The sequence below is a fragment of the Chrysochloris asiatica genome, unplaced genomic scaffold, assembly GCF_000296735.1.
Source record: "Chrysochloris asiatica unplaced genomic scaffold, ChrAsi1.0 scaffold00057, whole genome shotgun sequence".
NCBI classification, from domain to species: domain Eukaryota; kingdom Metazoa; phylum Chordata; class Mammalia; order Afrosoricida; family Chrysochloridae; genus Chrysochloris; species Chrysochloris asiatica.
The window spans coordinates 684,983-698,285 of NW_006408575.1; the positions used below are offsets into that span (position 1 = coordinate 684,983).

Genomic DNA, 13,303 nt, shown 5'->3' on the forward strand with positions numbered 1-13,303 from the left:
CAGAAATAGAAACTAGATGAGAAATGAAGTCACATTCTTCCTGGCTAAAATACTGTCCTGTAATGTTCTGGGTGAATCTTCCAGTTCTATGAGAGTTTCTCCCTTGGAACAGGGAATGCTGGAGACAAATGACAAGTTTCCCGGGCTCCCAAAGGAAAACAAAAGAAAACACAAGAATCTAACTCCATCGAGCTTATGGGATTTTTTCATGTCCACCATCAGGAGTCCTCATGTGGCACTGTAGGATAAGCACTGGACTGCTAACCATAAGGTTGTTGGTTTAAACCAACCAGAGATTCCTCAAAGACCCGATACAGAGTGTCAGTATGAGTGGGAACTGACTCAATGGTACTTACCAACAGCAACATCAGAGAATGAAATGGATGTTGCAAGAAATAAAAAACAAACTTGTTGCTGTTTCGTTGATGCTGACTCAAAGTGATCTTATAGGAAAGAGCAAAAGTGTGAACAGTTACAGTCCATAAATCTTTATGGAAGCAGACTGACACATCTTTCTATCACAGAGTAGTTGGTGTGTCTAAACCACCTAGCTTTAGGTTAGCTTAATCATTACACCACACAAGCTCTTTAAATAGGATATTTTAACATTGCTCACAAATAGAATGTGCTGAGCATTCTATTTATTAAGTTTTTACCATACAATTAAATGCATAATTATGTATTTGCTGGCTAATTGTCAAACTTCTCCATTGGAATGTAGTAGTGGTGGTGGTTCTTTGCCATCGAGTTGGATCCAACTCTAGAGACCCTTTATAAGGTTTCCAAGACTGTAAATACTTAGGGGAGCAGAAAGGCTCATCTTTCTCCCACGGAGAGGCTGGTAGATTCAAATTTCTGACCTTTTGGTTATCAGCTCTACTTGTAACTAGGACTTCTTCCTTTAGAATGTAAATTCCTTTTCAGGTGCAACTATTGTTTTCTCTTCATCTAGAGCAAAAGAGAGTGAAGAAAAGTGAAGCTGCAAGAAAACAATCCAATGGACTAAAAGACCATGCGAGCCTAAGTCTCCATGGCCGTGCAACCAGAATATGATGGTGCCCAGCTACTACTACTGACAGATCACATTAAAAGGTCCTGGATAGAGTGTATGTGTGTAGTGGTAGTAGTGGGGATGTAAAAAAAAAACCCCAAAATTAAAAAAAAAAAAAAACGCCTAATGGGTGAAAAAAAACGGGGGAAACCAAGGGAATCCGGGCCCTAAATAACCCTCAAAACCGGAGCTGAACTCACCCCAGTGACTCAGTTTTCAGCCTAACTATAGATAGGTTTATAAGGGGAACAATAATACTAGGGAAATATAAATGCCTTAGAATAATCACCATTTGAGATAAAAAAGGGAAGCATTTACCCGAAGACAAAATTCAAAAGGCAGGAAGGATTAGAAAAGAAGGAAGAATGGAAATGTGAAAAACAGGGAGAAAATGGTGTCACATTCAAAAATTTGAATTCAATTACATGAAAAAAAATTTGAATGAATTCTGTTGAATATCTGTTCTGTAAACTCTTACCCAATTCACAATAAAAAAGTGAAAGAAAAAAAAGTAAGTTCCATAACGGCAGGGGCCTTACCCTTATTCACAACCTGACGTTTCCGTCCACTGCAGGAGAAACTGCATTTAATAGGAAGCTATTACACAATTGCCTTTATTCTCAACTGCACTAAATTCTACAAAGAAGAATGGGCTTGGTGGAGTTAGCGTGGGCTTCTCTAAGTAGAGAAGACTAAGCTGCAAGCTGAAAAAACAGACAGGAGAGGAGGCAAGTGACATTTCTATGCAGAATGGACCAAAGTCCTGAGGCGGTTAAGAATAGAATACTGGAAAAAGAGAAAGAAGGTCAATACAGGCATAAATAGTGAGTGAGGTTGGTGAGAAGCCTGAGGCAAGGCTGGGGACAAGGATAAGAGAGAGACAATATAGTGTTATAAGCCTGGACTTTGACCTTGATCCTCAATGAAACCAACAGCCATTGAAGGGTTTAAAGCAAAGGAGCAACAGGACTAGAGTTGAATTATTTAAAAGACTGTCATGAGATTTTGTATGTGGAGAGTGGATTGGAGAGAAATAAAACGGACTTGAAAAGAACAAGTAAGAGTTAACTGCACTGTTTTATGCAAGAGATGATATTAGTTTGGACTAGACTGGTAGAGTGAAGAGATGTAGACAGATGAGCATCTGCTTAGGAAGGAAAAATCAATACGACCTGTCATTATTTAAATATAGGAAGTAAAGAAATACCATTACTAAGAATAATTAATTGGTTTTTGACTGATGCAGTGACTGTAGCAGCTATTGACTGAGAAAAAAGTCCAAGCTTGGAAAGAGGGATCAGTAGTTATGTGGAGAGTCTCAAGACTAATACTGCGTGCTGTACCAACATGCACACTGCTATGCTTTCCCTGGATTACCACATTTAATTTCAACAGAAAACCTATACAGTAGGTGCTATTTCTCCTGTTTTAGGATGAGAAAATGGAGACTCAGAGAGACTAAGTAATTTATCACTATTCTCAGAAGTAAAAAAAGTGGCAGAGCTGGGATTTGAACACCCAAACCAAACCCATTGTCATAGAATTGATTCTCACTCACAAGTGACCCTATCTGACAGAAAACTATCACATGGGATTTTCAAGGTTGTAAATCTTTACAGAAGCAGATTGTCACATATTTCTCCCATAAACCACCTGGTGTGTTCTAACTGCTGGCTTTTAGATTAACAGCCAAGTACTTTAAACACTGCCACCAGGGCTCCTAGGTTCGAACCGAAAACTCTTCGATTCTAAAGTAGGCGTTTTTAAATGACCACTCATATTGTTCAGAACAACTCAGACCTATGTACAGATTTCATGATTCTAAAAGAACTTGAGGATAAATCTGGAACTCTGAAGTCAATTCTGCCTATTAAGCTTTCAGACTTCTTAGGGATGCCTAGAGGAAGTTGTCCACACCAGAAAGACCTGATTCTATACTTTTCACCATGCTTCATTAGCTTTTGCTCAGACTTCAAAGTTACTTTCAGCTGCCCTAATAACCTTCTTCTTGCCTTCTCCAAACCCTAAAATCAAGTGTGGATTACCCAGTAAACAAAGAAAGAATGAGTTTACTTATTAATCTCTAGTGAACGGTTTCACATGGATTTTACTGTCTCATGTAAAATTACTCACTACAGATTAGTACATCAGTACAAGTAAGCCCATGCATACCTTGCTTACTTGGAACTCTATTCCTATGATGAACTGCAAATCTGAAAAATGGCTTTCAGTCTGTTGGTAGGTGCTGTGTGGTTGAAAGAGAGACAGATGCCAGCCATACTTAGATGCAGAATATTTGATGTGGTAAAAATATAATTCACTATAGCAAGTAAGCACAAGTAAGCCCAGGTTTATCTTGCATTTGGAGTAATTCTGTAATACTCTCAGTCTCATTCACCACTCATTTTGGCACATATCCAAGTTACCCTGGATTTCCATAGTAGATGGTCTCCTTCATTGCATTTTATTTTTGTAATGTGAATTGTCAGTATACACTGGAACTCTTAAAAGTCTTTTCACGAATCCAGATTGTTGCAAATGAGATAATAAGTACAAATTTCAAACTATGACATCACCCGGGTCATTATCTCTAGCTGTACAGTGGAGTCTCATTATATATGCATTTAATTTAGGCACATTCAACTACGTGTTTATGGCAAAGCAAATAAGAAAGAGAGGAGTACAATTTAAGCAGGGCAGGCCATAAGTCTGCCATTGCAATCAATGAGAACATATCTCATGAGATGGAGATCAAGCTGCTGTTCCCTCAGTTGGCTTTTGTCCTTGTGGTCCTCTATCAATGTGAACAATTCTCTGGGCCCAAGATGACTTTAGTGTTTGAAGGTACATATTTTAGAAATACCATTATCTGTCATTTTGATCACCTACTTTTTTTCTAGTCCTTGACTTGTTTCAAGACTGAAGGAGAAACTGGATTTGCAGGTCTTCCTGAGAGATATGAAAAGATTTCCCCAAGTAACTCCAAAACAAGTGATTTGCTATAAACACTCTTTTGGTGAGATAATCCCTTTGATATGACTACATTAATGGCAGTATATGTTGGTATAGTCATCTGACTTTCAAATTGCATTCTCTCTTTAATATTGTATACAAATGAGCAGGACTTAGAAAACGAGAAAAACTGATACAAGTGATAAGCATACATCTCCAACAGAGTACAAATAGCACAAAGTTGGAAATCATTCAGCTTCACAAAGTCAAATGTGAAGAAAAAGAACAAAATTATGCAGGAGGAATAAAATTCTACCTAGGCCTAGGTCCAAAACACAAGCAATTATTGGACATTTTGTAATAATCCTTAGAACCTCTTGCTCCCAATTTACCCACAATTACATGCATATAGTTTAACAAATACAGTTATGATACAAACACATATTTCAGGTAAAGGCCATGCTCAAATGTAAGGCATTGTTATTTCAAATTACTCCTACTGCCTACTAGGCCATCATGTTAACTCTTGCCACCAGGATCCCTCAAAATTATGATCATACTATCAGTGTAAAATTCAGAGCTCTATGACGCACTAGATTGGTAATATCTCATGCTGTCTAGGGGTCCTGGCGTGGTGCTGTGGGTTAATGTGATCAATCACAAAGTCAGTTTGATTCACAAGGTCAGTGGGTTAAGCTCACCAGCTGCTCCTTGGAAACCCTATACAGGGTGGCTATAGGTCAGAACTGACTCAACGGCACTTAATGACAACTAGCTGTCTCGATAGTAAACTCCTTGAAGGGAAGTTCTGTTATGGTTATGTCCCATGGAGTCGATTCCTAGTCACAGCAGCCTGGTATAGGCATTCCTAGACTGTAATTCTTTACAGGAACAGAAAGCCTCATCTTTCTCTCCTGTAGCAGCTGGTAGATTCGAACTTCTGACCTTTTGGTTAGCAACCCAACTCGTAACCTGCTATGCTAGTTTCTGGTCTTATTATTCTCTTGTCTGAGTGTCTAAGAAAATGCCTAATCAAGAAGGGACCCTCCACAAAGACCAGAGAGTAAATAAATAACTAATTTTAACTTTGAGTCATTTATTTTATTGGATTAGGAAACAGAGCAACACAATGCACAATATCAAACTAGCCACTGTCTCTAGCATGCTGCCCCCCATGCTTCACATGACTTTATGCTTACCTATCCAGCGAAATACAGCACAGGTGAAAAATTGAAGCTGTGGTGAGAAGGACATCAAGAGATGTCCGGACGAGGCAAAACATTTCCCCATAAATCCAGATGTCTTGAACCAGCTCGATGGCACCAAATGGCATCACCAGCACCGAAACCAGTAGATCCGCAAAGGCAAGAGATACAATGAAATAATTGGTTTTTATTTTCCTGTGAGAGAAAGTATAAGCGGTAGTCAGGGACAGGAAGGAAGAAAGGAGAGAAGAAAAAAAGGAGGAAGAGAGGAAAGAGGAGGAGGAGAAGGAAGGAAAGGTAGAAAGTAGGAAAAGGACAAGACAATGTGTGTATTCTTTGAGACTCATGTTTCCCTTCTGTAACACGGCTGACCCAGCCCTCAGTGATCCTGTCTCTTCTGACTTCTCCAGATTCACCTTTCACCAATAGCCCTCTATTTTTCAACTCTACCTGGCTCAATGACTTTATCTAAGCTCTCCCTAGGCCTTGGACTCCACATGGCAGGACCTTTACATAAGATACCCACTTTTCCTGGGACACTTCCCTGCACTACTGGTCCCATGTTTGATAATGTGCTGGACTGCAAAGTCGGTTTGAACCATAAGATCAGTGGTTCAAGCTCACTAGCTGCTCCTTGGAAACCCTATACAGGGTCTTATGAGTTGGAATCAACTCCATGACGCTTAACAACAACAATGGTACTTCTTCAGTACTCATTTTGATCATTCCCAAGGACTTTCCTAAAATTCTCTTCTTCCAAATGTTTGTGGACTTCATGTTTGTGACACTTGTCAGAATTGTACTTTCATACTTATTTGCAGCATCATTTGCTCAGTGCATGCCTTGATTATAGAGGACCACAACAAATAAAGGCACGTACTACATCTTTGCCCTTTTTTATGGCCTGGCAGTTCTCAGTCCAGGCTGCATACAGAATCACCTGGAGAATATTCATAAATATTGATGCTAAGGTTTAACCTTAAATTATTTAGCTCAGAATGCCTAGGGTTGCCATTTAAATACAGGATGTTGTTGTTGTTGTTGTTAAGTGCCATCGAGTCACTTAGCAACTCTGTATAGGGTTTCCAAGGAGCAGCTGGTGAGCTTGAATCACCGATCTTATAGTTCAAACAGCTTTGCAGTCTGGAGCATTAACCCACAGCGCCACACCAGGTTACTCAGTTAAATTTGGATTTCAAATAAATGTTATTTCTTTTTAGTGTAACTATTTTCCAATTAATGATCTCTAAGGAGCTCTGGTAGCATAGTGGTTAAGAATTGGGCTGCTAACCTCAAGGTTGGTAGTTTGAAACTACCAGCTGTTCCATGGGAGAAAGATGAAGCTTTCTGCTCCTATAAAGATTTACAGCCTCAGAAACCCAGTGCAGGTCACTATGAGTTGGAACCAATTCCACAGTACTTAACAACAGCAACAACAGTGGTGCAGTGGTTAAGCATTTGATTACTAGCCAAAAGGTTGGTGGTTTGAACCTACCTGTACCTCTGTGGGAGCAAAAGGCTGGTGAGCTGCTCCCATAAAGTTTAACCAAAAACAAACTCATTGCCTTTCAGACTTATAACGACCTTAAAGGACAGAGCAGAACTGCCCATAGGGGTTCCAGGCTGTAAATTTTTATAGAAGACACTTTTACATCTTGCTTCTGACAGTGATTGGTGAATTTGGGCCACTGACATTTCAGCTAGCAATTGAGCACCTAACCAGCTGAGTGTCACCAAGAATCCTGCAAAGGTTACAGCCTAGGAAACCTGAGAGTGGGGCAATTCTACTCTATCCAATAGGCTTAGAAATGATTCAATGGCACACAACAACTATAACAACAACTTGATATATTTCTCTTTTTGGTTTTAACAAGCAGAAATTTATCCTCTCACAAATAGGAGGCACAAGTCTGAATTCAGAGCACCAGCTATAGGAAAAGCTTTCTCTGTCAGCTCTCTGGGAATGTACTTGTCATCAATCTTCCCCAGGGCGTAGGAAGTTCACAGTACAGGGATCAATCACTCTGCTCCCAAACACACTTTCTTGGTGTTACTAGATTCTTCCCACAAATATTTCATGGGACAACCTTATACCACATGGTTGTTGTTGTTAAGTGCCATTGGGTTGGTTCTGACTCATAGAGATCCTATATAGGGTTTCTGAGGAGCAGCTGGTGAATTTGAACTAGCAACCTTGTGGTCCAGTGCATTATCCTGCAGTTCCATGCCAGGACTCCTAGCTTTTCATGTAATTCTAATTTCAGACAGAGTTAGGACTGGTAAGATAGGAAAAGCAGTAGATGCAAGTTTCAATCCTAGATCACCCCTTCTCTAAACTATTGATAAGGTGTGTAGGTCAGATTACATATGTGTATATATATGTTGTTGTTCAGTGCCATCAAGTCAGTTCTGACTAAAAATGATTCTGTATAGGATTTTCAAGAAGCAGCTGGTGGGCTTGAGCCACTGACCATGTGGTTAGCTGCCCACTGTTATTTATCCTAGAGTGTCACACTGGGACAATCATTTAAAAAATACAGATGTAAAAAAAAAAAAAAAGAAGGATGAAAGCATATTTAATTGTTAATACTAATTGTGATAGAGTCCTGAATTGGCACTGTAGGATAAGCGCTGGAGCACAATCATTTGAATTGTAATGTTGGTGGTTGAAACTCACCCTCAGAAACCTATACAGTATCTCTATGAGTTGGAACTGACTCAACAGTACTTAATAACAATTGTGTTAGAGTTTTATGATTCCCTTTTCCCTACTCAATTTTCTGAAAATTATTACCATGCCTTATTTAGTTTCCACCATAGTTACAAAATCTGATAGAAATGGTCTTTACTGACTCCCCAGGGAGTGCCCAGAATGCCACTCAGGTTTCCTCCTGCTGCTCACCTGAGCTGCCGGTCCCTGCACACAGCCACCATCACCAGCAGGTTCCCCAGGATGGCCATCAAGATAACTGCCGAGAGAAACGTGAGCAGCACAATTTTCTCCACTGTCCCGAAACTCTCCTTGGAACTGCAAGTCACACAAAATGAAACAAGGAATTAAAGGAGACTCTGAAAGACAAGAGAGAAAATCCATCTTTTCCTCATTCATCTTAAGACAGGTCACTTCATCAATAGCGGCTACAACACACATTTGTTTTAGGTCTAATATATGCCAGGTCTGTACCCACTGCTTACATGTTATAATGATCCATGCCGTCTCTGGTATGATGCACACTTTTCAGATGTGGACGATGTGGCACAAAGAGGTGAATTTACTAGCCGGATATCATTCAACAAACACTAAACTTGCATCTTTCTTTCAGAGCACTTATCTCAACTTGTACTCAGAAATGTATTTGATTCCTGTTTTGTGCTCCTATGCAACTAGGTTATAAACCCCATGAAGCAAGGACCTTGTTTAATTTATTCAAAGATGTATATTCAATGTGCCATTCACATGTATCAAATGAATGTATGATGTAGTTGAATAAATGATAGAAGATGATTTGAACCCAGATCTTCATAAGCAAAAATTACACTTTTTCAGTACCCCATTCCAGCCCAGGTAGAAGCTGCGTTTACAAGTAGGCTATTCCAAAGATGAAAGATCATGACTTGAGGGAGTTATTATTATATCTGTCCCCTGGTCGTATTGATCTCAGTTTCTGAGATATCATGGGAAAAACAACAGCCAGTCAATAAACTTATAACTTCTGTTTACTGCCAACATGTGCCATTTTTTTTCCTCAGGTCAAATTGATTTTCTTGCCAATTTTAGGATCTAATTTGATTTGTCAATTTCTGCTATCCTAGCCATGGTATTTTCAATAACCTCATATGCATGAGAAAAATGGACAGTAAATAAGGAAGACCATAGAAGAATTGATGCATTTGAGGTATGGTGTTGGAGGAGAATATTGAAAGTGCCCTGGGCTGCCAAAAGAACAAACAGATCTGTGTTGAAAGAAGTATAGCCAGAGTGATCCTTGGAGGCCAGGATGGCCAAACTTCAGACACATTGTCAGGAGGGATCAGTCATTAGAGAAGAATATCATGTTTGGTAATGTGGAGGAGAATATCATGTTTGGAAAAAGAGGAAGACCCCCAAAGAGATGGATTGGTCAAGTGGCAGCATCAATGGGCTCAAAAATGGCAACAATTGTGAGGTTGGCCCAAGAGTGGGCAGTGTTTCTTTCTGCTGTGCATAGGGTCACTATGAGTTGTTACTGACTTGGTGGCACCTAAGAGCAACAACAAGTGAAAAATAAGCCTTTTGTTTTATTAACTGAAAGTTATTAAGAAGATACAAGACAAAGTTGGATTCTTCTTGATAAAGTTTGAAATACTATTAAAACTTGCAGACCCCACACGCACATTTCGATATGGAGAAACAGAGTCTCAGAAAGTTGAGTTGTCAGACCAGATTAGTGACTTCTCTAGGAAAGTCTTCTGCCTGGTGAGTCAACCACAGGGAACACATTATCTCCCAGATCAACAATAATCTCTTACTGAGCTCTTCAGACAGAAAACTAAGAAGATTGTTGGCTCCAAATGGCAAATGCCTTCTTGATCTTATATCTGGACTCATCCACAACTTCTTCCAAGAAGATAAGATGCAGGGGGTGAGGGGGTGGGGAGGGGGGAGCAGGGCTCAATGGCGGATATGGTAGAGGTGCAGTGAAGTTCTCCGGCAGCAAAACCACAGAATACAAGGCGAAGCAAGTTCAAGACAGAGTTCCAAAACTGAACCACATAGGTAGAAATATTTAAAAATTTGAAGGCTTAAAGCTAGTGGAACTTGTAGTGGAAGTAAGAAATCACATGCTTTTGAATCTGCAGGGCTCAGCGAATGGGAGCCGACAATGTAAGAGAGACCAAATGGCAAGAACAAGTGGGGGAACAGACCCATCATGGAATAACGCCACAGGAACCTCTGAGCAAAGGTGGACAAGTGGGCACCCCAAACCCCCACCACTAGTGGGTTCTTCTACCACACATGCACACAGATGCTCTCAGCATTTAAAGCTATAGGCAGCCCAAGAGCCGGCCCTGAACTGTTTTTTAATAGGGAAAAGGTCAGAACAAGGGGGGTGGAGAGGGTAAGGGAGTTTAAAAACAAAATAAGATGAAAATTAAATTCTGAGGTACAGCAAAACAACCAACAGTGGCATCTTAAAATTTATCAAGCAGCTTTAAAGGCAAAAAGGTGAAATTGGACATTAAAATAATACTCATATTAGGTTACAGATTTTTTTTTTCCTTCTCTCCCTCTTCTTGCTTTTGTGTGATTACGTTGTTGTTGCTAGATGCCATCGAGTTGGCAAAGACTGATAATAACCCTATGCACAACAGAATGAAACACTGCCTGATCCTAGGCCAACCTCACTGCTGATGCAATGCTTGAGGCCACTGATGCTGCCACTTGGCCAATGCATCTTGTTCGTGTCTTCCTTTATTTCTCTAACACTCCACCTTACCAAACAGGATAACTTTCCCCAGTGACTGGTCCCTTCTGACAATATGTCCGAAGTATGAGACATGAAGTTTGGCCATCTTGGTCTCCAAGGAACACTCTGGCTGCACTTCTTCCAAAATGGATCTATTGGTTCTTTCAATATTCTCCAACACCATAACTCAAAAGCATCAATTCTTCTACGGTATTCCTTATACACTGCCCAGCTTTCGCATGCATAAGAGGTTATTGAAAACACATGGCTTGGGTCAGGCGCACTTTAGTCCTCAAGATGATATCTTTGCTCTTCAACACTTTAAAAAGGTCTTGTACAGCAGATTTGATTAATGCAATATGTCTTCTGATTTCTTGACTGCTACTTCCTTAAGTGTTGATCCAAGAAGAATGAAGTCCTTGACAAGTTAAATCTTTTCTCCATTGATAAGAATGTTGTTTATTGGTCCAGTGGTGAGGATTTTTGTTTTCTTTACATTGAGATGTAATCCATACAGAAGGCTATGCTCTTTGATCTTCATCAGTAAATGTTTTAAGTCCTCTTCACTTTCAGCAAGCAAGGTTGTATCATCTGCACATCGCAGGTTGTTAATCAGCCTTCCTCCAATCCTGATGCCACGTTTTTCTTCATATAACCCAGCTACTCTGATTATTTGCTCAGCATACAGGTTGAATAAGTATGGTGAAAGAATACAACCTTGTTACATACCTTTCTTAATTTTAAAACATTCAATGTTCCCATGTTCTGTTTGAACAACTGCCTCTTTGTCCAGGTACAGATTCCTCAGAAGTACAATGAAGTGTTCTGGAATACTCATACTTCTCAATGTTGTCCATAGCTTTTCATGATCCACACAATCAAAAGCCTTTGCATAGTCAATAAAGCACAGGTAAACATTTCTGATATTCTGTGCTTTCAGCCAAGATCCATTGGACCTCAGCAATTATATCCCTCATTCCACGGCCTCTTCTGTATCCAGCTTGAACCTCTGGAAGTTCTCTGTCAATGTATCCTTGCAGCCATTTCTGTGTTACCTTTAGTAAAACTTTACTCACATGGGATATCAAAGAGAGTGTCCTATGATTTTCACATTCCACTGGGTCACCTCTCTTTGGAGTGATCACAAACACAGATCTCTTTCAATCAGTTGGCCAGATAGTTGTCTTCCAAATTTCTTGGCAGAGATGAATGAGTGATTCCTGTGCTGCCTCACTTTCTTGAAAGCTTTCCATTTTTATTCCATCAATTCCTGGTGCATTGTTCTTTGCCAATTTCTACAATGCACCCTGGACTTCCTCCTTCACTATCATTGGCTCTTGATTACATGCTACCTCTTGAAATGGTTGAACATCAACCATTTCCTTTTGGTACAGTGACTCTGTGTCTTCCTTCCACCTTCTCTTGAGGCTTCTGCATCATTCAATAATTTGCACAAAGAATCTTTCAATAACAAAAGTTGAAGCTTAAATTTTTTCTTTGGTTACCCCAGCTTGAGAAATGGTGAGTGTGTTATTTCCTTTTGGTTTTCTGACTCCAGATCTTTGCATATTTTGTTGTAATATTTGGCTTGATCTTCTTGAGCTGATATTTGAAATTTTCTGCTCAGCTCTTGTACCACCTCATTTCTTCCACTTGCTTTAGCATGTCTACACTGGAAAGCAAGTTTCAGTGTCTCTTCTGACATCCATTTTGACCTTTTCCTTCTTTCTCGTCTTCTCAATGACTTTTTGTTTTCTTTATGTATGATGTTCTTGATGTCATCCCACAACTCTTCTGGTCTTTGGTCTTTAGTGTTTAGTCAAATCTGTTGTTCAGATGATTCCTAAATTCAGGTGGAATATATTCAAGGTCATATTTTGGCTCTCATGGACCCGTTTTCATTTTCTTCAGCTTCAGCTTGAATTTGCATATGAGCAATTGATGGTCTGTTCCACAGTCTGCCCCTGGCCTTGTTTTCACTGAGAATATGGAGCTTTTCCATCATCTATTTCGCAGATGTAGTCAATCTGATTTCTATGTATTCCATCTGGTGAGGTCCATGTGTATACTTGTCTCTTATGCTGTCTAAGATAGGTATTTGAAATGAACAAATCATTGATTTTGCAGAATCCTATCATACATTCTCCACCATCATTTCTATCTCCAAGGCCATATTTTCCAACTATTGATCCTTCCACTTTGCTCCCAACCTTTGCACTCCAATCACCAGTAATGACCAATACATGTTGATTGCATGTTTGATCCATTCCAGATTGAAGAAGTTGGTAAAATTCTTCTATTTCATCCTCACTGGCTGTAGTGGTTAATAGTAGTATTAACTGGGCTTCCCTGTATGTGCATAGATATTATCCTATCACAGACAGCATAGTACCTCATGACTGATCTGGATATGTTCTTTTTGATGATGAATGCAACATCATTCATCTTCAATTTTTCATTTTCGGCATAGTAAACCATGTGGTCGTCAGATTAAAAATGGCCAATACTAGTCCATTTCAGCTCACTACTACCTGAGATATTGATGTTTATGCATTCCATTTCATTTTTGACAACTTCCAATTTTCCCAGATTCATACTTCGTACATTCCATATTCTGATTTTCAGTGGATGTTTACAGCTGTTTCTCT

The 13,303-nt window shown here is 39.6% G+C and overlaps 1 protein-coding gene across 1 annotated transcript in view; it reads right to left on the minus strand.

The window, feature by feature from the left end:
* Nucleotides 1–13,303, minus strand: part of HTR4 (5-hydroxytryptamine (serotonin) receptor 4, G protein-coupled) — a 317,427-nt gene that overhangs the window by 122,008 nt on the left and 182,116 nt on the right. Inside the window, exons 3-4 of the mRNA XM_006863851.1 lie at nt 8,111–8,236; nt 5,203–5,403 (exon numbers count right to left, since the gene is read on the minus strand). Of these exons, the coding sequence (XP_006863913.1) occupies nt 5,203–5,403; nt 8,111–8,236 (327 nt within the window). The remainder of the gene's footprint in view (nt 1–5,202; nt 5,404–8,110; nt 8,237–13,303) is intronic.